General features: G+C 38.7%; 3 protein-coding genes and 1 long non-coding RNA gene across 5 annotated transcripts; all 4 read left to right on the plus strand.

The window, feature by feature from the left end:
• The first annotated feature begins 83 nt into the window (after positions 1-83).
• LOC114869343 (uncharacterized) lies at positions 84-5,313 on the plus strand. Of its 2 annotated transcripts, XM_029173512.3 has the most exons (6): positions 84-1,140; positions 3,467-3,524; positions 3,844-4,161; positions 4,455-4,727; positions 4,845-4,979; positions 5,175-5,313. In XM_029173512.3, exons 2-6 carry the CDS (start codon positions 3,470-3,472, stop codon positions 5,246-5,248), a joined length of 855 nt encoding a protein of 284 aa, XP_029029345.1. In that variant the 5' UTR covers positions 84-1,140; positions 3,467-3,469; the 3' UTR covers positions 5,249-5,313. The 2 variants fall into 2 exon arrangements, with proteins under 2 accessions (XP_029029345.1, XP_055358041.1); XM_055502066.1 differs by lacking the exon at positions 5,175-5,313 and having other exon boundaries at positions 4,845-5,056.
• Positions 5,314-6,436: 1,123 nt separating this feature from the next.
• On the plus strand, positions 6,437-11,839 carry LOC121202734 (uncharacterized). Its single transcript, XR_005898593.2, has 3 exons — positions 6,437-6,711; positions 7,791-7,869; positions 7,989-11,839. It is a non-coding gene; the product is annotated as an uncharacterized LOC121202734 (long non-coding RNA).
• Positions 11,840-13,310: 1,471 nt separating this feature from the next.
• Positions 13,311-19,595, plus strand: LOC114869338 (zinc finger protein 883-like). Its single transcript, XM_029173506.3, has 2 exons — positions 13,311-14,361; positions 16,844-19,595. The coding sequence occupies exons 1-2, from the start codon at positions 13,963-13,965 to the stop codon at positions 18,539-18,541; spliced, it is 2,097 nt and encodes a 698-aa protein (XP_029029339.1). The 5' UTR covers positions 13,311-13,962; the 3' UTR covers positions 18,542-19,595.
• Positions 19,596-21,130: 1,535 nt separating this feature from the next.
• Positions 21,131-24,653, plus strand: LOC114869339 (uncharacterized). The gene is made up of 6 exons (XM_029173507.3): positions 21,131-22,382; positions 22,568-22,625; positions 22,919-23,236; positions 23,552-23,824; positions 23,959-24,093; positions 24,309-24,653. The coding sequence occupies exons 2-6, from the start codon at positions 22,571-22,573 to the stop codon at positions 24,416-24,418; spliced, it is 891 nt and encodes a 296-aa protein (XP_029029340.1). The 5' UTR covers positions 21,131-22,382; positions 22,568-22,570; the 3' UTR covers positions 24,419-24,653.
• The last annotated feature ends 753 nt before the right edge of the window (positions 24,654-25,406 follow it).

The raw sequence follows: 25,406 nt of genomic DNA on the forward strand, positions 1-25,406 counted from the left end.
TCACATGCAAAAAGATCGGTTCTCACACTCCCACAAACAGCCACCAAAGGGAGGCCAGCAGCCATAAAACATGTGGAAAGACTTTTAGTTTGGACCTAGACTCCATATCAAATACTTTGGAATCATCAACCTTCATAAGATTAACACCAATGTGTTCAGTAGACCGTATACTTTAATTTGTAACAATGATTATTATGCACCAAAGATTCATTGACTTATAAGATTTCCTGTTCAACTGTCAAAGGGAAAAAAATGAAGAGACATTGAGCAACACTGTCATCCTTTGGTGAAAAAGATCAGTGTCCACTCTGTGTTGTGGAATATTACCTATCTTAAAGCTGTTCTTCTGTTAATGCTGTCTTTATGTATGCATGTAACAAACACCAGAAGTGTTAGTATACAGGTTGATAAATGATTAATGTCTTAATCACAGTAAATGCTGCAAAGCATTAACTGTATTGAGATTTGAAACGTTTTTCTGCACTGAACTAGTCCCGCATAATTTCATCTACAGAAACTATTCAACTATCAAAATATTGACCTTTTTTCAGCACATTTTTTCTATTAAAATGATTCGAAACAACTTTTCAAATACTCTCCAGGTTTGTCTTCTTTCAACTTTTACTTCAACATTCTTTAAGCTACAGACACCATTTAAACTACAAAACAATCTTAAGACCTTCAACTATTATGAATAAAGGGACACTTCCATTCCTCCATAATATCTATGCAGAGGAGTGATCATTTATTCCCCTGTTTCCAGGGCAGCTAAAGATGAGGTAAATTCCTTCAAACCAGGAAGCACTGGTTCTTCTGGGAGGAGGAGCGAGATTTTATCGTTCCCACCGTCTCGGAGGAAGACGACCGGATGGCCAGCGCCCACGACCCATCGTTGCCAAGTTTCATGACTTGAAGCAGAAGGAACTGGTTAAGAGCCGGGGCAGACAGCTGAAGGGAACCGACCATAGCGTCAACATTCAGTTCCCCAAGGAGATCCTCGACCGCCGCCGCCGACTGTTCCCCATCCGTAAAAAGTTCATGGCAGAAGGCTGCAGGGCTGTCATCAGCGTCGACAAACTGGACGGCAACAAAGAGCTTTACCGGGACCGGGAAGCAACTCTGTGGCTGTACTAGCAGGTGGTATGTAAAAAAATGGTTTAATATAAAAGGTTTTCTAAAAGAATAGATGCAAAGGTAACTAAGTGTTATAACTTTGCATCCAACAGCCAGCTGAGTGGCCCTGCAGCAGCCACACACAAACATCTACTAGGCAAAACATGTGCACATACACAACACACATTAGAATACACAGGCACACGTCGGTCGGTCTAAGGTTGAATCTATGCTGAACATTAACAATAACTGCTTGACAGCCGTTAGTACTTTTTTCCTACTTTCCAGGCATTGATGAACCTGAAATTGTCTTCGGGGGATTCATCAGTGACTACTTTATCTCCTAGGTGACGTCTATTGGACACCCACTGCAACAACAATGCAGTAATTACTCATAATCACAAGATGGAGCCAAAGACCTCTTTCTATTAGAACAATGCAACATTGATATAAAATACGTTGTGTTGCTCAAGTTATTTGTGGCCAATATTACAGTTGAGATAAGTTTGCAGTGCAACTGCAGGCTGACTTACACAGAACAACCATGCTGTATATTGAATATTCTGCGTTTTGACTTTTCATATGTTTATTTTCTGTGTTATAATTGGTGTATTTGATTTGGTGATGTGTATTTAATGACTGGGGGTTTATTTCCCCCCAGTGCTGCTGTTTAAATATTGGAATTTTACAAGAATGCACATATGAACACTCATTACACTAAAATCTAATGACATTATTTATAAATATAAGAAGAAGAAGAACAGCAACAATATTAAGGGCTAATAAGGCTTCAGCAGTTGCACCAAAGGTGCATACAAGTATAGATACTGTGATACTTGTGCACCACTTGAAGAAAAGCAAAGTGGTTTTAAACCTTAGTGATAACTAGCTTTTACACATGCTTGACAATTTTAGCAATGCAGACAGCGGTAAACAAAGCTCACAAATGCTGCTCTGTGGTTCTCCCACCAGCAGCACATCTCTGGTGACCACTTCAGGAAGTGGACTCATTATCAGGATATTACTACTTTACTTTTATAAGTTTGTGCAGCTTTTTGAAAGACCTTGAGAAATAAATGGCATAAAAACAACAAATCTAAAACACACAAATGTTGCAGTGATACATTCTGTCCACAAGACAGTGCCAAAGTGTTATTTGTTAATTCATGCTACATTCATTTCCAATCAACTGTCCTGGACACAGCACCTTTTTAATAGCAACATGCCAAAGTCTTATAACTTATAATTATAACGTAAAACTGCTGCTCAGTACGAGCAAAGGTGCAGAAGGGCTGTGCAGCGCTCTGACGTGCAGCAGGTCCTACGTCAAACTGGTCTTTCTGGAACACACTTACTGGCTTATTGTCACACACATTAGCAGCTGCAAACCAACACCGCCACTGTGTGTGGAGGTGTGGTTTTCTTGAATACAGTAGTATATTTTTAGACCAGTGTTTTTCTACAGTTAACAGGCTGCAAATTGTTGATACATAAAAAAATGTCAGCAGCATAGTGACAAGATTTTAGCTTGTTAGACATTTGCCTTTGTGAATACCACATGGGAAACAGTGTTAGAACTACTACAGGCTTTGTGTTTAGCCTAGTTTATTAATTATTTTATATTAAAAATCATATAAACACAAAACAAATTACAAACGAGAATCAATTGACTATTGATTAACACGACACAATCAGAAATTCTGCCTTTAGTTTCATTTGTGTTCTGAATTTCCCAGTGATTCTAAAAATTAAAGTCACCAGTAACTAGTGACTATACTACAGCAATACAGAACATGTTATACACTTTAAGTATTATTTATTAGCTTTGTACCGTTACCAGTGAAAAAAAATCCATTATAATAATTATATGCTATTTATGTGGAAATGACCTTGAATTTATGAAGAAACTGACTCAACAGAATTTAATTTGTTTTTCAATGGTTTCAAAGCACACATTTTTGCTTCCTCAATTCTCTCTACACACTGTATATTGTAAAGACCAGAAATAAACTGAGCTGTTGTCAGTGGAAAATTCACACTGCCACAAAGAGGACGTACTTCTAAAAGTAGTGAGTAACGATCCTAACATTCAGTCTAATATTTCCTAAAAGTAAAGCGAAATATTTATTTATTGTAGTTGGCAATATTTAGAGCATATATATATATATATATATATATATATATATATATATACACACACACACACATTCGTTTTCTTAAAGTTGTGTAACTGAATTAAACAGAAATCCATGTTTAAGCTTTCCGATTAAACTAACATCTTTGTTTAGACATATAATACAAACATGTAAAACAGCAAATAAATGTTTTTAAAAGTTATATTTCTTTTCAACAGAAAATGTTTTTCTTCTATATGATCATCACAGCTCTGTCTACAGCAGCTCTGACCAAAGGTATTCTTACATTTACACACAGACCAACATCTCTGAAGATTTACTGGTTCAATATTACAGATACTATACGAAATATAAATGTTTTATAAAATATTTCATTTTGCAACTGACAATATTTTGACTAAATTATATAAATTTAATTGACAAAGGGTTGAAACATTCTAAGTAAACTTTTGTCGGTATTTACAGAGTTAAGAGTTACAGTTTACAGGTCAAAAAATATGTTTTCATTTAAATTGAAACCCTTCTACAAAAACACAATAAGCCTTTACTATTATATAAAAGTTTTCTAATGAGCCATTTTGTTTGTTTCTATCAGGGGCTGTGAAATGCAAAATTGAAGTGAATGAAACTACTCAGCACTGCATTGCAAAACTTGATGAGCCACTGACCTTTCAAATACTCACTCACAAGAAAAAAACACATTTGAAAAAGAGTAACATTAACATCTTAAGGGTAAACAATGACAAGGTAGAGGATATAAATGAGGACTATAGAAGTCGCATTACACAATTAACAAATGCAACTATTACACTTGACGTGGTGAGAACGACAGATTCTGGAAATTACCTGCTGGAAACTTTTAACCATGAAGGTCAATTATCACACACAACCAACTTTCATCTAGAAGTACAAGGTAAATGCATTTACATGAAATTTAAACATCAATAGAGATTAACAAAGTTTTATTGTGAAAAATAGGATGCATTTTAATAAAGTAATATATAAACATACACACAATCATTCATAACATTCACAGTATCTTCATCAAATATTTATTTTATGTATGGGGGGGGGGGTAAAAAATTAATAAGTATTTTAATCGTTCACAATATTAATACAAATGGGAGCTGAAATTAAAGATGTTAATTTGCTAAATAGTTTTTTTAATTTGAGGTTGAATCTATAAAGGTGTTCATTGTCCTCCAGCTCCAGTCTCAAAGCCAAACGTGTCACAGACGTGTTTGTCACCAGAACAGTCTGTCGTCTGCTGCTCCACTGAGGGAGACGGAGTAGAGTTCATCTGGAGTTTGGACAACAACATATTGATACAGACCAGAGCTGAGAGCACAAATAAACCGACATCTGAGGTTTCCAATGTCACCATCAGCTTACACGGCCAGCTCACTGGAAACTTAGCATGTATCACTCAGAACAACATCAGCTCAGAACAAACTGTGATCCAGCTCAGGAGCTGTAAAGGTAAACTTATCTAATCACCTCAAAGTACTACAATAATTTACTATATAAGAAAAAACTGTGGGGGACAGAAGAGTGTTCATAGTTTCCATACTTACATTGCATTACTGTGTTCTGTAGGCCCCATTTGTCATCCTCCTTCAGTGACTGTGACTGCTGCTGTGGTAGCCAGCGTATGCACTTTGCTTCTGCTTTTGGTTCCGTTTCTTTGTATAAGACACTTACATAAGACTCCAAGACCTGTGGCTGTTGAAGGTAAGACAAACACATTCTTTCCATTTTGCTATTTGATTTTGTTAAATCTTAATGTGAAAGATATACAGTATATTTAACAGTTTACTCTGAAGACAGGTTTGCAGATGCAATGATGTTACATTACTAATCTGTAGTACAAATAAAAGAAAAAACATTATTTTTAATAGATTCTTTGTCTGCCGTTACCTTTTTCAGATAATGGTGAAAATGAAATAGTCTACTCTGATGTTAGAGTGAAGCCTGCGAAGGAAAGAAGACCCAACACATAGTAGCAAAGAAACCTATTGCTCATAATAAATTTAATGGCAGAACATTTGTAATGGGATATGATTTGATTGTACTGAACTGTACCAAATTGTGGCTAGGGTTGACCTCTCAATAAAATTTAAATATCAGCATTGCATTTTTTAATTATGTTTTATTTCGTGCCAAATATTGTTGTACAAAACAAATATATTCTATACAGAAGATAACATTAAAAAAGTAACCTGGACTTATAAACTAAAGAACCTTTATTCTACGCCCCAATTTGTATGATTCATCATACAATCTCTTAGTATGTGACAAAGCAAAACAAGAGAGGGACGCGATGCTGTGAGAGGGTTGAGTTGTTCCAGTGGTGTGAAAGGGAGGAAGGTGGATAGTGAAAACGTTACAATCAACTAAACACAGAAACATTACATGAGACAAGAATAAAGGCAAGATTGTCGACTGGCAGTTATCAACAAGCGCCGGTTAGAATGAAAAAAATCCAACGGGGGAACTGGAGGCGCTCACTAAGGAGGAACCACAGGCTGCTGAGGCCTGCAATCAAACTAAGGAGGACCCAAACGCAACGACCCACAGACAGGAATGACAATAAACCGGTTTTAATAAATGAAGGGTAAACATAGAAGGAAATACAAAACTAAAAGTGCCTCTAAGCAGGGAAACTAACTAAATAAATGTAAACATGAATCTAAATAGTAACAAGGACTAAAATTACTGCATTAGCAGAAATGACTCAAACTAAACCACTAACCTAAACAAAGAACACAGATTCACAGCACGAGCAAACAAACCTGGACAAGGACTGAACAGAACCACAAGGCGTTTGTGCGTTCTATAGCGCTTACATTTATGTGGATACCGGCACACACCAGATTAGAGGGAATGAGATGGCACATTCACTGGCAAAGAAAGCAATCAAGCAGGAAAGATTTAAGGATGCAGAAGCGAAAAACCTTAATTCAAAGTAAATATCATGAACAAAGGGCAAAATAAGTGGGATAAGGGACGAACAGACAGACATCTGTATAGAATACAGAGGGAGGTAGGAAAGATGAGGGCAGCAGGAGGAAACACAAAGGAAGACAATATAATATCAAGATTGGGACACACAAAGGTAAATACAGTAAGACAATACATTTAAAACACCAGTCACGGCTGTGTGTATTTTGTCAGGTGGAGGAATCAGTGAAGCACACACACTCCAAAAGTTGCTGGGTTATTTCTGTAACCACATTTATAGGTTATTTGTGCTGGGTCACAATTCTGGGTTATTTGATAAACTGTGAACATATTGTTGGGTTGTCAAGGTCAAGTGCCTTTAGACAATCTGAACCTCTATTTGGGTTAATGTGACCCAGCGTATGGGTCAAATATTTTCCCGCTCTTTCATCTTTCTAGAACTTTCTACAGACATCTGACTCCTGCAGTTAGAAGCCTTAACTGGACAGCACACAGAGCAATAGTAAGTAAAATATTCATAAAATCATAATTTCTATTCTTAACACCGTAATGAATACTTACTTTGAATACATTTTATGCAGCTACTGATTTTTATTTTATTTTCACACATATCTACAGTATTATTTAACTAGCTAGAAACAGCTAGCTAACACTGACTAGGTATTATTATTTAGTCTAACTGTCTAAAAACGATGTAATTACATGTGCCACCATTACTTGGACTTATTAGTTATTTAGTTTCTACTTAGTTACTGTCCCGCTCTCAATATCTTTTTAATACTACTTGCATTAGAAAGCGTTAGCTAAAAAGTCACTTTGCTAACATTAGCTAGCTAGCGCATCAGCTCATCTGTTTCAGCTTATCGGCATAATAAATGGTACAGCGCTTAGTCAAACGTTGATGGACTAACGTGACGTGAAGGCGTTTATGTCAGAATATAAATGGCAGAATATAACGGAGCCTAATTTTATCCTCTACTGGTTACAAATTTCTAGTACTGCAGACACGTCTTTTCTCTTCGACATATTTTGTATCGATATAAGAAAATGGGGCTGATCCAGTTTGTCTCTAGTTTTCGGTAGTGTATTGTTGAATCAACAATGACTCAAGAGCACCGTAAAATCCATATGGTTGAGCTAATGGTTTGTCATGCTTTGCTGTATTGAAAGTTCGTGCTTCCTGGTTGTTTCGACTGTTCTGCGCTGCCGTATTTGACGCAGGGCCATAAGGAATAAGTGAGCGTATATTTAGTAGATAACGGAGCCGCGGTGCGCGCTGCTAAAAGCTAACGAGGCAGCGACGATCTCCGCTGTTCGGAGCATTGACGTCCCGGACAGAATTACCCCCGTAAAATGAGGCTAACGCTGCATTTAGTAATCTGCAGGGTTATAATACAACACGCAAAAAACACGACAAATCCAAATCTCTGTACTAAAAAAATATAAACAAAGCCTTTTCTGTACTTATAGTATACGAAGCAAAGTCAGATGGGAAATAAAATAAAAACCTAGTGGAGAAAAAACAAAGTATGATTAAAGCTATGTAATGTGCTTTACTTTCACTGTTCTATATCACTATAGTAAAATAGTTGATGCAGATGAACTACTTTGAGGGACATTAACTGAGTGGCTGCTGGAGACCTGGTAGAGACAGTTAAAGGTGAGCAACAAAGGTTTATCATCCAGCTTCATCTCATATACAGTAGAAAGTGCACTGTAGCCGAATATTAGACAGTTTGATTTTTTCACTAATCTTCATACTGTATGTGTAATCATCAGGTGGGGAGCAACCTGATGGAATCAACCAGTCCTACAAAATCTGGGCCTCAAGGATGAAACGACAACTTCCCAGGCTTTCTGCATTTATGACTGAATTATTCCTGGAGGCTGTTTTTGAATGATCTTTTGGTTTTTGAAGTGACCTACAATAAACAAAGAGGTTCACCAGTACCTAGTGTACTGTATTAAAGGACAAGAAATCGCTGAGGTGCTAGGAAGGTATTTTAAAGGAAATAATTTAAATAAAATATTTGTGCAAATGAAATTAAATACTCAGATTACTTTCTTGGTATTGTGTTGTCTGTTGTTGCAATGTTGAGTATTATTGTTATTTATGTCAGTGTTTATTATGTCACATTATATTTGTATATTCTTGATTAGATTTACAGCTTAGGCAAGCCTGTCATTGGAGGGTTTTATTCATTTCTTGTTCTGGTTCTGTTCATTGGTAACTGGACTTGCTGTTTAGTTAAGCTGTGTGTTTAGCTGTGTAAGAAGAAATAGCAAATCCAGTTGCCAATGAACAGAACATTTGGGGTTTAGGTAATGACATAGCATATGGGAAATTGTTAACCCAGCTATACATTTAATTTTGACAAATAGGTCAAATAAAACAACCCAGTGTATAGGTCATATTTAACAAAACAATAGGGTTAATTTGACTCGTCAGGTTGGGTCAAATAAAATAACCCAATGTATGGGTAATAATGAACCTAACGGTTGGGTTAATTTGACTCACTGGTTGGGTCACAAAAACAACCCAGCATGCTGGGTTAAAATAATCCTGGGTCAAAACAACCCAATGTGTGTTCTGTATATAGTGTCCCAGCAGCTGGGTTACGGTTGGGTTATTTTTTAACCCAGCATTTTTTAGGGTGTGTGGTGTGTAAATGTCAACAGTACATTTCAGCAAATAACAGACTGAGGAGAACCCGAACAACACAAGGATTACAGGAATTCACTTTACAGCAGATAATCGGTCGTTCAGGAACTTAAAAGGCACTAGTCTTTTTTCTGAGTGTAACACAATGCTTGGATAGAATTTAGTCTTTTTTTATTTCTTTTTATTTGTTTTTTTATTTTTATTTATTTTCTCTCCCTGGTGGTGGTGGTAATGCACCTTTTAGTTGGTTGCCCCTTGACATTTAAAAGACAAAAAGAAGAACAAGATGCTGAGAGACAATGCGACACTCTGCGACAACAGTACGAGAATTTTAACAAGGTGACGCGTAACCGTTAATAACCAACAGCTCGATAAGCTATCCTCCAATAAATATATAATTGATGCTTCATCCTACGAAAACCAATCAACCATCTTACCACTCTGGATAACACTGAAGAAAGTTTTGAGTACATCAACAAGTTCAATTTAATTCAATTCAATTTTATTTATAAAGCACCAAATCACAACACGGTTATCTCAAGGCACTTTACAAGGTAAGGTTTAAGACCTCACACAACTGAACCTAACAAGTCCCACATACAGCAAACCTTTTTTTGTAATTAATTACAATTTACCGGCATCAGTGGAGAGGAATAACTCCCTCTCTAATGAGGAAGAAACCTCCAGCAGAACCAGGCTGGATGTGGGCGGCCATCTGCCTCGACCGTTAGGGTTGAGGTGAGGGGAGAGAGATAGAGAGAAAAGCACAGCAACAAGAAGCAACAACAGAGTTGAGTATCACAATGGCAAGATGGTGGAAGGACCCAAATGCACAGCGTGGCTTGGATAAAAGTTGTATTTAATAAAGATGTGGTCAGGCAGGCAATGGTCATACACAGAATTGGCAAAACATGGTCTGACAAGGTGTAGGCAAAAGCGTGGTCAAAAAACAAGCAGTGGTCGAAAATACAAGACTGGAATATCAGAGGCTGGACAATAGACAAGACGGGATTACCAAACGGGATCATGCACAGGACTCCACACACGGCAATGCCGGAATGGGTCATGAAAACGACGACAATCTGGCGGGGGACTATGGCAAGAGGAGGTGATTAAATACAGGTAAGTAATTACTAACAGGACACAGGTGAGTTAACTAAAACCAAAAGTAAAACTAGAACTGCTGATGTTGATGCTGGAACAGGAAGTCGTGACAAAATAAAACCGGAAATGAGTAATGCAGTGGCTAAATGACATGAGCTGTGACACACAGGCAGGATGGTTGGATCTGCAACGGCCCATCACAGACACAAAGCTCTGAGGCCAATGAAACCTATAGGTGAGGAGTGGGGGAGAGAGAGACAATGGCTGAGAAGCACAACTACTGGAGAGAAAGAGATAAGGTTAGTTAAACATGGAACAATGATGGGAGGTTATTGGACAGAAGAGGTAGAAGGAAACAGAGGAGCTCAGTGTATAAATGAAGTCCCCCAGCAGTCTATGTCTATTGCAGCTCAACTAAGAGATGGTTCCTGTGACTAACAATCATTGCCAGTGTCCTGAACCATCTCTAACTATAAGTTTTATCAAAAAGGAATGTTTTAAGCCTAAACCTAAACAGGGAAATGGTTCCATAGGAGAGGAGCTTGGTAGCTAAGAGCTCTGCCTCCCGTTCTACATTTAAAGACTCTAGGAACCACAAGTAGCCCAGCGCTGTGTTTTGCTGGGAGCATAAGGAACTATGAGGTCTTTAAGATAAGAAGGAGCTTTATCATTGAGTACTTTGTATGTGAGTAGGAGAATTTTAAATTCTATCCTACATTTTACAGGCAGCCAGTGCAGAGAAGCTAATGTACTGTAGGAGAAATGTGATCTCCCTTTCTAAGTCCCATCAGAACTCTGGCTGCAGCATTTTGAATAAGCTGTAGGCTTCTTAAGGAGCTGTTGGGACATTCTACGAGTAAGGAGTTCAGCCCAGAGGTAAAAAATGCATGAATCAGTTTCTGATTTTAGCTATATTTCTAAGGTGAAAGTAGGAGATTTGTTTAATTTATGATGTAAAAAAGAGATCCTGGTCAAAGATGACACCAAGGTTCCTCACAGTAGAATCTGAAGCTAATGTTGTGCCATCCAGGGTGGCTATCTGACTCAATAGTGTCTCTCTGTGATTTTTAGGCCCAACAATAAGAATTTTGATTTTATCTGAAGTCCTGGGACATCCAGGATTTGATGTCTTTTAAAAAACTTTTGACTAGTTGATCTGTTTCATTTGGTTCCAAAGACATATATAGCTGTGTATAATCTGCATCTGAAAATTTATAGAATGCTTCCTAATAATTTCACCTAGATGAGACATGTATAGACAGTATAAACAGTATTGGACCAAGCACCGAACCCTGTGGTACTCCAAAGCTAATCCTTGGGCATATGGAGGATTTTTCGTTAACATAAACAAACTGGATTCTGTTTGACAAATAGGATTTAAGTATTATGTGATCATGTGTAAAAATATGTGTGCATACATGTATGTGTACGGTTAAATTTATGTATGAGTGGATGCACACACATATTACTGTACTGTATATATACACCCATATTATTATAGGTATTAATACTAATTTAACAGTCAACAATAGTACAGCAGTAACTCAGTTGAATGAGAATGTTCCGGCCTAATGTGTATTTTTTGTTGCACTGTCTCTACTTTTTCCATTCATTTAAACTTTAAACAAGCAAAATGTAAACTCACATTGCTGTTTAATGTTTATAAAAGGAGAGAAACAAATTTCTTAACAGTGACCTTCATACATGCCTCTGTAAGCTCCATGTCCAGAAGTCAACAGGGATGGAGTACTAATTTTAAGTCCATATATGAGACAGCCAGTGCAGTCAGTCTATACCAGGGGTGTTTTTTCCTGGTCCTCGAGAGCTACTGTCCTGCTGGCCTTCCAACTCTCTCTGCCCCAGCTAATACTGATTAGTCAATGAGCAGCTAACTGACACACCTGATCAAGATAATCAGCAGGGAGTTGGAAAACCAGCAGGACAGTAGCTCTCGATAACCACCCCTGGCCTATACTGAGCTACAGTACTACTTTTACAGTGCATGTGATTTTAAGTTAAGTTTGAACATATCTATGTGGTGGGTTTACTGGCTTTTACAGCCTGACATGTTCTTCTCCTTAGAGTTTCATGCTACTAGTTTTGAAAGCTGAACTCGTGCAAACATGAATTCAGCGGTAAACTGAAAGCGTGGATTTATTTTAGTCCTCACTGTGTTCATACATAAATTTACCACAGACTAACCACATCATGCTCTGTCTTACTAGGTGGTTGGGTATTTGCTTTGATCTTGCATGCTTTTCTGCAGAGAAAGTTGCTAGATGCTCATTTACCTAGTGCGAGCAACATTGAAAGGAAACATGCTCTGGTATGCACATGCAAACTAGTATAAACATTTTGGTGCAAACGCTGAACATATTGGCAACATATTCACTAAAGTTCTTTTAGTCATAACTTAAAATGATTATATATCTATATAAGTTTATTCCTCTGGAATTGATTCAAGTGATAGGAATAGAAAAATATTTTTATTAATATTATTTATTATTTTATTATTTGTGAAGCAAACATATTTGTTAAAGCGCACATTCTTATTAGATGCACATCACACACACCATGTTTTTCATATATAGTATGGGACAATTATGTATGCACTGCCTACGGCGTGGTAGCTCAGTTGGTAGAGCGTCAGAAGGCAACACTCAGTGGTTCGATCCCGGCATCAGGTGCGTCTTTAAGTGACACACTTTGCACTAGCCCCCTCATGTGGCAGCTCACTGCTCCCCCAAGAGGGATGGGTCAAATGCAGAAAACTGATTTCCCCACTGTGGAACTAATAAGGAATTTCCAAATGCCTTTACAGATACATATGTTTCTAATTAATGAGGTGCTTTTTTAACTCAGCAACTCACATTAATAACATATAATAACTTACCAAATGTATACTGTTAGAAAACCCATTGAGAAAACCATTCCGTTGAGCTACCTAGATGAAATTCTAACTGAACTGAACTTCTGAGAAGAGGGAGGGAGGTTAAACAGGTTGATCATATTGCGTTGTGAAAATTATTAAATGTGTCTAATTCCCTGTAACAAACTGTCTTAATTACTCCTTACTCTGAATACACACCATATTCTACAGTCCACCATCAGAAAATTGGAGGACATAGTCTTTATACATTACACTGATTCATCATCTCTCTTTCAATAAGGACCCATTCTACATTATGTGTCAACCATAACCTTAAAACCACATCGTTTAAAAGTGATTTTACACTTAGGCAATAAGGAAGAACACTAACTGACTATTTTTTATAGTCATTCCCTTTCCCCCTTTTATGAGGCAAGAAAGAAGGCTTCTCCCTTTTTTGCCTGACAGGGTGCCTGTTTTGAAAACATGTGGCCTGGGAATAATTGGGTTACAACTTGGGTTTTGGAGCTAGAGTCCAGAGTCCATGAGGCAGAGACAACCATTGAACAATCTAGGTGAAATGTCAAATATATAAAACAGAAATAGGACAAAGCATAAGATATTAATTGCAGGGCATACATCATAAATCATATAATAACTGCGTTGAATAAGGAAGAAACAATTTTCCATTACAGTACATACTGTACACGCATATATACATCCATTATGTTTCAGTTCTTGTTTTAAACAATGTAGTTCTCTCTACACACTGGACTGCACCAATTTTCATACTTCTCTTCTCTTTCTCTAATCAAGTGAATTTCACTCACCTGTGCCCGTTACTTCCATAGATGCTCACCTGGTTCATTTTTTCCTTGCTGGGTCATTGCCTGTTTTTACCTGCTGCTACTGACTGTCCAGGGTGTGAGGGATGTAGAATACGGTAGGTGGCGGTAGTGCAACTGTATGAATACAAGCCGCCGTAAAATACTGAAGAAGAAGAAAAGAACACCCCCGAAGAAGATAAAGACGAGGCGGGAGTCTGTGAAATCCGGTGTCTTTGTTCCGCCATCGTAGAGGTCATAGAGCACAGAGCTGCTTTAGCAACGAGGATCAAGATGGATCAGTACAAACTCAAAATGAAAGAAGAGGAGGTGGACGTTCATCTAGACCAAAATGAGAGCGATACCGAGCAGCAGGACCCGAGTTTAACTGAGCGGAACCGGGCCATTAGCAGAATAAAGATGGAGCAGCAGGACCCGAGTTTAACCGAACAGGGCCGGTACATTAGCGGAATAAAGGAGGAGCAGCAGGACCCGAGTTTAACCGAACCGGACCGCTCCATTAGCAGAATAAAGATGGAGCAGCAGGACCCGAGTTTAACCGAACCGGCCCGCTCCATTAGCGGAATAAAGGAGGAGCAGCAGGACCCTAGTTTAACCGAACCGGCCCGCTCCATTAGCGGAATAAAGGAGGAGCAGCAGGACCCCGACCACGCTGGTGCCACAGATGAACAGGTCGGTGCTGATTTACTGCTAAAAGCGGTTCATAGCGACACTAATTCAAAAATGTCGGTGTTCTGTGGCAGAACAGAGGAAAAGCAGGCTGCAGATGTGTGGACACACACAGACGCTGCTCTGCAGAGTAAAGGGTCCTTTGTTCTCTGCTAATAGAAACTGGCCATGTGTTTGTTAGATTTATTGTAGCAACCACAGGCTTGAGATGCTAACGTGGCGGAGGTGCAGCTAAATAGCAGCTAATTAAACTAGTTATAGATGGATCAGTTCTGTTGTAATGTTGTGAAACTGGTCTTAAGTCTGTTTGTTCAGAATCTTAATGCCCTAAATTTCTTGCCAGAGGGCAGGACCTTAAACGCACCATGTCCTGCCTGTGTGCACACTGCTGCTGCTGTATTGACCGTGTGAAGTGTAGATCTGTGTGGAGGTAATGACCCTCCGTGGAGCCGCCTTGTGCTCTGTGCAGAAGAAGACTCCTCTATCAGTCTGCCCGTTAGTGTTGTATTGAAGTCTGAGCTGAAGCTGGCAAAGCGTCCCTGCTGTTCCACAGGCTAAATGCATGGAAGCCGTGGCAGGAGTGTCTTCTGTCCATCCGTTAACTCTGTATGTGAACTGAAATGGATCCATTGTGAGGCAGGACAGGACATTTCATTATGGCAAACTTCAAAACAACTGGTCAGTAGATGTTGAAACTGATGCTGCTAGTCTTTCTCTGACAGTGGTACAATTGTGGCCGGCTTGAGGAGGCGATTCAGTATCAGCTTTACTGCTATCAGTGCATCAAAACGTGAGAAGATCTGCTTCAGTTGCTGTGTGTTGCTGGGTTTATAGTGTTTTAGGTGCTGCCACACCTGCTGTGTGATGTTGCTGAGGTTTAGTTCCTCTGCCAGGTCTGCCTGGTCATTTCCTGTATGCCCTTCCACATCTGCCGTGGGTCATTGTCTGTGAAGTGGCCCTCTACCTTCCTTTTATACATCTCCTGGGCATGTTTCATGCCCCTTCTAAGGTTAGCTCTATCAGTGCTGTAGAGTGTTGCCTACTTTGAATGCCAGATCGTGGGCCCTGATCAGAGTCTGAACTTCGCTGGTGATCCAGGGTTTCCTATTTGGGAAAGTCCGTATTTGTTTGTCTACAGTGACATTTTCTACTTGGGTCTCAACGTATAAAAGCACAGTCTCTGTCTGTGTTTCAATGTCTTGATGTCTTCTTCGCTTGTTTGTTCCAACAACAATCCACGGTGCTCCGGGGGGTCTTGCTAGCTCTGGTGGGGATATTGTGAGTCTTAGAATAAGCATAAGTAACTTCTGTTTTTAAGTTGCTGTCCTATGCCAACCAGGTCTTCTCGACTGTCATCTGTTGTATGATGGGGCAAAAAACAAATACAAAAGACAGTAGAAACATAAAAGAGTAAAGATTCGTGGGGAACGTCGAGCCGCTGTGTTCGTACATGCCGCTGTCTTGGTTTTCGCGCCTGTAACTCAGCTGGTTTAAAAAAATAAATAAATACAGTGGTGTAATTGATCTTTTTATGCCTTCTGCACATTAAAACCGCTCATCGTCTTCAGTATCAGAATTAGGCAGTACCACAATTACTTTGTCACGTGCATTCTCGCTGTTTTGTTGACGTTTTTCTCTTGGCGGAGGGAGGTGGTACCAAGCTCCTTACTCGTCTATTCCCTGACGAACAGGCTTTTTCTTCTCAACTTCTTTAGGTGCTGATTGTTTTGTTGAAAACAGCAACTCCTGCGTGCTTGGAATATAACCATAAGTGAAATGTCTTTACTGTCTCTACAATGAGCCATTTATTTAAGGCAAAATGAAGAAGGATTGAGGAAGCTCGAGGATAATAATGACAATGACTTGAGGGCACATACAAACTGAAAGCATCAACAACTTTTAGACAGATCGGCACAGTGTAAACATCTAGGCTATGTTCGGCGGCATGAAACCCATAAACCAGTAAAATTAGCCGCACTTCTTTAAGCTGCAGGGTTCAAGGGCCGTGTGTGTGTGTGTGTGTGTGTGTGTGTGTGTGTGTGTGTGTGTGTGTGTGTGTGTGTGTGTGTGTGTGTGTGTGTGTGTGTGTGTGTGTGTGTGTGTGTGTGTGTGTGTGTGTGTGTGTGTGTGTGTGTGTGTGTGTGTGTGTGTGTGTGTGTGTGTGTGTGAATAGGGAGCTATTCATCCTGAAAGTGCTTTTTTGTCAGACTGAGAAATTCTTTATCTTGTTATTCGTAACCTTTCATCAATAGCATACACATATTTTTACACACCATATCACATCTCATAAGTGTCCCCTACATTGGGGGATCATATAGCATACATACATAATATAGCTATATTATAAACTAGAAAATAGGCTGTGATCTAAAAAGTTGGGCAATTTTCACTACACACTCAAAATCAGTGCAGTTACCTTACAGGTTAAAATGTTCTCTATGGCACTGTTTCCTAATTTTCTTCTCTTCTGTATCTGTCACTTTAGGAACACAGAGAAAAAGCAGATTCAAGGCTGTATCTTTGTCAGCAATGTAGCCAGGCCCCTAATGGACCATCAAAGCCAAAAAATCATCAAAAGGGTCATTCTGGAGAGAAACCATACAGCTCTGACCAGTGTGGTAAAACCTTCTCTGCAAAAAGAAACTTAAGGACCCAGCATCAAATGTATACTGGAGAGGAACCACACACGTGCATACAATGTGGTGTAGCTTTCTACAGGTCAACGGATTCGAAAATGTACTTTTGTGTTCGCACTGGAGAGAAACCATACTCATGTAAACAGTGTGGAAAAGCATTCTCTCAACTTAGGCATCTACAGGCACACAAATGTAATCACATTGGAGAGAAACCTTACTCATGTGAACAGTGTGGAAAATCATTCTTTCAGCTTTGTCATCTACAGGCACACCAACGTATTCACACTGGAGAGAAGCCTCATTTATGTGAACAGTGTGGAAAAGCTTTCTCTCGCAGCAGTAATTTACTGGCGCACCAACGTGTTCACACTGGAGAGAAGCCTTACTCTTGTGCACAGTGTGGAAAAGCATTTGCTTTGCTCAGTTATTTGCAAATACACAAACATGTTCACACTGGAGAGAAACCTCATTCATGTGAACAGTGTGGAAAAGCTTTTTCTCAAAGAAGTAGTTTACGTGCACACAAACGTGTTCACACTGGAGAGAAACCTTACTCTTGTGCAAAGTGTGGAAAAGCATTCGCTTGGCTCAGTTATTTGCAAGTACACCAACGTATTCACACTGGAGAGAAGCCTCATTCATGTGAACAGTGTGGAAAAGCTTTCTCTTGCAGCAGTAGTTTAAGTGCACACAAACGTATTCACACTAGAGAGAAGCCTCTTTCATGTAAACAGTGTGGAAAAGCTGTCTCTCAAAGCAGTAGTTTACGTGCACACAAATGTGTTCACACTGGAGAGAAGCCTCATTCATGTGAACAGTGTGGAAAAGCTTTCTCTCGCAGCAGTAGTTTACTGGCGCACCAACGTGTTCACACTGGAGAGAAGCCTCTTTCATGTAAACAGTGTGGAAAAGCTTTCTCTCACAGAAGTAGTTTACGTGCACACAAACGTGTTCACACTGGAGAGAAGCCTTACTCTTGTGCACAGTGTGGAAAAGCATTTGCTTGGCTCAGTTATTTGCAAATACACAAAAATGTTCACACTGGAGAGAAACCTCATTCATGTGAACAGTGTGGAAAAGCTTTTTCTCAAAGAAGTAGTTTACGTGTACACAAACGTGTTCACACTGGAGAGAAACCTTACTCTTGTGCACAGTGTGGAAAAGCATTCGCTTGGCTCAGTTATTTGCAAGTACACCAACGTATTCACACTGGAGAGAAGCCTCATTCATGTGAACAGTGTGGAAAAGCTTTCTCTTGCAGCAGTAGTTTACTTGCACACCAACGTATTCACACTGGAGAGAAGCCTCATTCATGTGAACAGTGTGGAAAAGCTTTCTCTTGCAGCAGTAGTTTACTTGCACACCAACGTATTCACACTGGAGAGAAGCCTCATTCATGTGAACAGTGTGGAAAAGCGTTTCTTCAGCTCAGTCATTTGCAGGTACACAAATGTGTTCACGCTGGAGCAAAGGAAGAAGAGCTTCGAAGCTGTATCTCTGTAGCCAGGCCCTCACCGGACCATCGGCGAAGGAAATCATCATCATGAAAAGGTTCACTCTGGAGAGAAGTTATATGGCTGTGCGCAGTGTGGCAACACCTTCTCTGCAAAAAGTGTTCTCTCGTCTCAGGGTTGTTTACTGGCTCAGCAACGTGTTAGAGAGTTTAGAGTTTATTTAGTGTATTAGAGAGAAAACCTCACTGCTGTGGAAAGTGTTTTCTCACTTTGGTTCCTAAGTGCCACACAAACGTCTTTACATTGGACAAGACCCTATTTATGTGAACACTAAAACATTTTCTTATCTGTCCATCTTGGCAAAGCACCAGCAACTGCACACACCAAATTAGCTAATGGTCATGTGTCATGTTTCAGAATGTCTCCTTCCAGCAGGAGACAATCCTTAATCCCCTAGAATAAGACTAAGGCTTGTCTAACTAAAAGAAACCATATGGTCCCAGGATGCTCCCCTTGTGGTTATCTCACCAGATCTAAGGACCTTCATCATAGATCACATGCAAAAAGATCTGTTCTCACACTCCTCGCAAACAGCCACCAAAGGGAGGCCAGCAGCCATAAAACATGTGGGATAATCCAGAATGAAAGACTTTTAGTTTGGACCTACACTCCAAATCAAATACTTTGGAATCATCAACCTTCATAAGATGAACACCAATGTGTTCAGTAGACCGTATACTTTAATTTGTAACAATGATTATTATACACCAAAGATTCATTGACTTATAAGATTTCCTGTTCAACTGTCAAAGGGAAAAAATGAAGAGACATTGAGCAACACTGCCATCCTTTGGTGGAAAAGATCAGTGTCCACTCTGTGTTGTGGAATATTACATATCTTAAAGCTGTTCTTCTGTTAATGCTGTCTTTATGTATGCATGTAACAAACACCACAAGTGTTAGTATCCAGGTTAATAAATGATTAATGTCTTAATCACAGCAAATGCTGCAAAGCATTAACTGTATTGAGTTTTGAAACGTTTTTCTGCACTGAACTAGTCCCGCATAATTTCATCTACAGAAACTATTCAACTATGAAAACATTGAAAATATTATCATTTTCCTATTAAAATGCTTTGAAACAACTTTTCAAATACTCTCCAGGTTTGTCTTCTTTCATCTTTTACTTCAACATTCTTTAAGCTACAGACACCATTTAAACTACAAAACAATCTTAAGATGTTCAACTATTATGAATGAAGGGACACTTCCATTCCTCCATAATATCTATGCAGAGGAGTGATCATTTATTCCCCTGTTTCCAGGGCAGCTAAAGATGAGGTAAATTCCTTCAAACCAGGAAGCACTGGTTCTTCTGGGAGGAGAAGCGAGATTTTATCGTTCCCACCGTCTCGGAGGAAGACCACGACCCATCGTTGCCAAGTTTCATGACTTGAAGCAGAAGGAATTGGTTAAGAGCCGGGGCAGACAGCTGAAGGGAACCGACCACAGCGTCACGATCAGTTCCCCAAGGAGATCCTCGATCGCCGCCGCCGACTGTTCCCCATCCGTAAAAAGTTCATGGCAGAAGGCTGCAGGGCTGTCATCAGCGTCGACAAACTGGACGGCACTGGATCGGGAAGCAACTGTGGCTGTACTAGCAGGTGGTATGTAAAAAAATGGTTTAATATAAAAGGTTTTCTAAAAGAATAGATGCAAAGCTAACTAATTGTTATAACTTTACATCCAACAGGCAGCTGAGTGGCCCTCCAGCAGCCACACACAAACATCTACTAGGCAAAACATGTGCACATACACAACACATTAGAATACACAGGCACGCTCCTGGCAAAATCAGCCTCACGTCAGTCGGTCTAAGGTTGAATCTATGCTGAACATTAACAATAACTGCTTGACAGCCGTTAGTACTTTTTTCCTACTTTCCAGGCATTGATGAAACTGAAATTGTCTACACTGAATTTACAGTGATAAGAAATGTTAAGAGAAATAGACCAGCATTCAACATAAAGGTTATCTATGAAAGACCCCAACCTCTCTTTAAACCATACACAAACACTGACCAGGTCTCTTCCTTCCTTCAGATTGACCAATGATTAGTGATTATTGCTGTTTTGACCTGATATGAATGAATTTTATGGACTGAAAATGAGGAAGTTTTTTTTCCTCTAAACTACTCTGTCAGGAATTCATCAGTGACTAGTTTATCTCTTAGGTGACGTCTATTGGACACCCACTGCAACAACAATGCAGTAATTACTTATAATCACAAGATGGAGCCAAAGTCCTCTTTCTATTAGAACAATGCATTGTGTTGCTCAAGTTACTTGTGGCCAATATTACAGTTGAGATAAGTTTGCAGTGCAACTGCAGGCTGACTTACACAGAACAATCATGCTGTATATTGAATATTCTGCATTTTGACGTTTTATATGTTTATTTTCTATGTTATAATTGGTGTATTTGATTTGGTGATGTGTATTTAATGACTAAAAAATGGGTTTATTTCCCCCAGTGCTGCTTTTTAAATATTGGAATTTGAGAATGCACATATGAACAACATAAGAAGAATAGGAATAATATTAAGGGCTAAAAAGGCTTGAGCAGTTGCACCAAGGGTGCATACAAGTATAGATAATGCGATACTTGTGGTTTTCAACCTTAGTGATAACTAGCTTGTACACATGCTTGACAATTTTAGCAATGCAGACAGCGGTAAACAAAGCTCACAAATGCTGCTCTGTGGTTCTCCCACCAGCAGCACATCTCTGGTGACCACTTCAGGAAGTGGACAAAATACTCATTATCAGGATATTAGTATCTGACGTTTATAAGTTTGTGCAGCTTTTCGAAAGACTTGAAAGAGAAATAAGTGGCATAAAAAACAACCATGCTAAGATATACTGACCTTCAAGTTACTGTTACAAAAACGACGAATGTTGCAGTGATACATTCTGTCCACATTCTGGGTTATTTGTTAATTCATGCTACATTCATTTCCAATCAACTGTCCTGGACACAGCACCTTTTTAATAGCAACATGCCAAAGTCTTATAACTTGTGTAAAACTGCTGCTCAGTACGAGCAAAGGTGCAGAAGGGCTGTGCAGCGCTCTGACGTGCAGCAGGTCCTACGTCAAACTGGTCTTTCTGGAACACACTTACTGGCTTATTGTCACACACATTAGCAGCTGCAAACCAACACCGCCACTGGGGTGTGTTCTTCTTGTTGAATGCAGCAGTATATTTTTAGTCCACGTGTATTCTTATAGTCAACATAGGTTGAAAATTGTTGCAACAGTATATAAAAAAATGATGTCAGCAGCTTCATAACAAGATATTAGCTTGTTAGACATTTGCCTTTGTGAATAACACATGTGACACGCTGTTAAAACTAGGTTTTGTGTTCAGTTTATTAATAATTAATTAATAATCAGATAATCAAATAACAATTTATAAACAAGAATCAATTCACTACTACTACTTAACATTAAATAATCAGAAATTATGCCTTTAATTTCATTTGTGCCCTGAATTTCTCACTAATTTTAAAACTTAATGTCAGCCACACCAGTAACTAGTGACTACATGCTACAGCCATACAGAACATGATACCATACTTAAACACTTAAACATACAGTTTTGTTCCCTTATAAGTAAATGAAATTTACATTTACGTTTCTATATATGTAGGCCATACATTTTTATTCTAGAAATTATTTATTTTAACTTCTTTTAAGACAATGACCTGACAGTATTTAGTTTGTCCTTCAGTGGTTTTCAAGCACAAAAAACTGCTTCCTCGGTTCTCGCTACACACAGTACAATATAAAAAAACAGAAACCACCTGATCTGTTGTCACTGCAAAATTCACAGGTCATTCAGTGAGCCACAAAGAGGACGCACTTCTAAAAGTAGTGAGTAACGATTGTCTAATAGTTCTTAAAAGTAAAGCTCAATATTTATTTACAGTAGTTGGTGATTTTTTTTGGCATATATACACATTTGTTTTGTTAAAGTTGTGTAACTTAATTAAATACAGGTTTAGGTTTATGCACAAGAGCAAATCAAGTTTTTTAAAAGTTGCATTTCTTTTCAACAGAAAATGTTTTTCTTCTATATGATCATCACAGCTCTGTCTACAGCAGCTCTGACCAAAGGTATTTTTACATTTGCACACAGACCAACATCACTGAAGATTTACTGGTTCAATATTACAGATACTATACGATATATAAATATTTTATAAAATATTTTATTTTGCAACTGACATTAATTTTGACTAAATTAATTAAAAAGTGACTAAGGGTTGAAGCATTCTAAGCAAACCTTTGTAGGTATTTACAGAGTTAACAGTTGCAGTTCACAGGTTTTCATTTAAATAAAAAAACACAATAATCTTTCACTATTATATAAAAGTTTTCTAATGAGCCATTTTGTTTGTTTCTATCAGGGGCTGTGAAATGCAAAATTGAAGTGAATGAAACTACTCAGCACTGCATTGCAAAACTTGATGAGCCACTGACCTTTCAAATACTCACTCACAAGAAAAAAACACATTTGAAAAAGAGTAACATTAACATCTTAAGGGTAAACAATGACAAGGTAGAGGATATAAATGAGGACTATAGAAGTCGTATTACACAATTAACAAATACAACTATGACACTTGACGTGGTGAGAACGACAGATTCTGGAAATTACCTGCTGGAAACGTTTAACCATGAAGGTCAATTATCACACACAACCAACTTTCATCTAGAAGTACAAGGTAATACCAAACACTTTATTTTAGAAGTTTGTATGATTTTATATTAATAGTAATTGTAAATTTCTATTACCAGCAAATGTACATTTACCATTTTGTAATTAAAGCTTTTGTTTCCTACATTTTGCTTTTACATTGTATTAGAAATCTCTTCCATTTAACAACATTCTCAATAATTTGGCCACAAAAAGTAAAATGTGTCTGAATTTTATCTCTGTACTTTTTAAATCTCCCACATGATAACTGGATTTGGACTTTTATAATCTTTAGGTTTGTTTTGCGACTGTGTTCAATTACAAGTACATATTTGTCCTCCAGCTCCAGTGTCAAAACCAGAGGTGTCGCAGACGTGTTTGTCACCAAAACAGTCTGTCGTCTGCTGCTCCACTGAGGGAGACGGAGTAGAGTTCATTTGGAGTTTGGACGACAACATATTAGAACAGACCAGAGCTGAGAGCACAAATAAATCGACATCCGAGGTTTCCAATGTCACCATCAGCTTACACGGCCAGCTCACTGGAAACTTAGCATGTATCACTCAGAACGACATCAGCTCAGAACAAACTGTGATCCAGCTCAGGAGCTGTAAAGGTAAACTTATCTGATCACTTTAACTAAAGTTCATGTCACGGACAGTTATTTATATGAGAAAAAACTGTGGGGGACAGAAGACAGTAGTAGTTTTAGTAGTTTCCATGTTTACACTGTGTTATTGTTTCCTGTAGGTTCCATTCACCCTCTTTGGCTGACTGTTACTGCTGCTGTGATAGCCAGCGTATGCGCTTTGCTTCTGCTTTTGGCTCTGATTCTCTGTATGAGACACTTACATAAGACTCCAAGAACTGTGACTGTTGATGAAGGTAATGAAAACATTATTTAAATTCCACTTTGCTTTACTCAAAATGTACATGTGTAAATGTACTTCTTAATGTAAAACATATATGTTATACTTAACATTTCTGAAGACAGATTTGCTGATGCTTTGATACGTTACTAATCTGTGGTACAGTGATCAGAATAATGTCAAAAAACATTAGATATTCCTGACATATTTTTGTGTCATTACCTTTTTCAGATAATTATGAAAATGAATTAACCTATTCTAATGTTAGAGTGAAGTCTGCGAAGGAAAGAAGACCCAACACAAAGTACCAATGTGCAGAAGAAACCTATTGCTCATATTAGATTTAATGGAAGAATATTTGTAACTGAATATAAGTTGATTTTACTAATGTACATGATTCATAATTCATGATATGTTTTCTCATTTCGGGAGTAACAAAATTGTAAACACAAGAGCCTTTTTTAAAATTGCTGTTTGAATCATCTACATATACTTTCAATAAACAAACAGTAGCAAACTGTAAACGCACATTGGCGTTTAATGTTTACACAAGGAGACAAACAAATTTTCAGAAACACACACATTTCTTAACTTCTCCGTCAGTGACCTTCGTACGTGCAACTCTGAGCCACACGTTTAAGTCAACCCTCTCTTTTGAGAGGTCTGTACTGTCATATCTCAGCTTTTAATCACCACCGGTATCATTGTCTGTTTGCTGTTTCCGGTTTTACTTTGTCATATTTCCTGGTTTTGTTCTGTCAGTTTAGTTTCTGCTTTACGTCTCGGGTCATTTGTCTTCGCAGCTGTTTCCGTTTCAGTATCCATTCTGTGTATTTAATCACCGGTCCTCACCTTAGTTCTCTGCCAGATCGTAGCATGAATTCACCTGTATCTGGTGTTTCGTCCTCGGTACCAGCAAAAGTAAGAGCCTGTTTTCGTTATCATACTTACGCGTCTTTGCCTGCTCCCTGACGGTACTTTTGCCTGTGTGGGATTTCCTGTTGCTGACCCTGATTTTTGCCTGCTGTTCTGTGAAGTTGTTCCTCACGAAACGGACACCCGAGTGATTCCTGTCTCCGGCTGTGCATGTGGGTCCCGCATCACGCTTGCCAGACAGCCACTGTGCCAACAGTCTATATTGTGCTACTACTGTGCTGTACATGTGATTTTAAGTTTATTTTTTAAGTTTGTACATCTCTATGTGCTGGGATTACTGGCTTTTACAGATCTGAGGAGTCTTTGAGGAATTTCATACTACTCAAAAATTAGTCAGTTTAAGAGACTGAACTCTAATGTCAAACATGAATTGATTGGTAAACTGAAAGCAGA

This window comes from Betta splendens, chromosome 14 (genome assembly GCF_900634795.4).
Source record: "Betta splendens chromosome 14, fBetSpl5.4, whole genome shotgun sequence".
In the NCBI taxonomy this organism is placed as follows: Eukaryota; Metazoa; Chordata; class Actinopteri; order Anabantiformes; family Osphronemidae; genus Betta; species Betta splendens.

Excerpts from the sequence above, each read along its gene's own strand:
- LOC114869343 (XM_055502066.1), top strand. The coding sequence starts at position 3,470 with ATGTTTTTCTTCTATATGATCATCACAGCTCTGTCTACAGCAGCTCTG. Across the intron at positions 4,162-4,454 it reads CTTTCATCTAGAAGTACAAG|CTCCAGTCTCAAAGCCAAAC; the intron begins GTAAATGCATTT and ends ATTGTCCTCCAG. Across the intron at positions 4,728-4,844 it reads CCAGCTCAGGAGCTGTAAAG|GCCCCATTTGTCATCCTCCT; the intron begins GTAAACTTATCT and ends TGTGTTCTGTAG.
- LOC114869338 (XM_029173506.3), top strand. The coding sequence starts at position 13,963 with ATGGATCAGTACAAACTCAAAATGAAAGAAGAGGAGGTGGACGTTCAT. Across the intron at positions 14,362-16,843 it reads CTGGTGCCACAGATGAACAG|GAACACAGAGAAAAAGCAGA; the intron begins GTCGGTGCTGAT and ends CTGTCACTTTAG.
- LOC114869339 (XM_029173507.3), top strand. The coding sequence starts at position 22,571 with ATGTTTTTCTTCTATATGATCATCACAGCTCTGTCTACAGCAGCTCTG. Across the intron at positions 23,825-23,958 it reads CCAGCTCAGGAGCTGTAAAG|GTTCCATTCACCCTCTTTGG; the intron begins GTAAACTTATCT and ends TGTTTCCTGTAG. Across the intron at positions 24,094-24,308 it reads AACTGTGACTGTTGATGAAG|ATAATTATGAAAATGAATTA; the intron begins GTAATGAAAACA and ends TACCTTTTTCAG.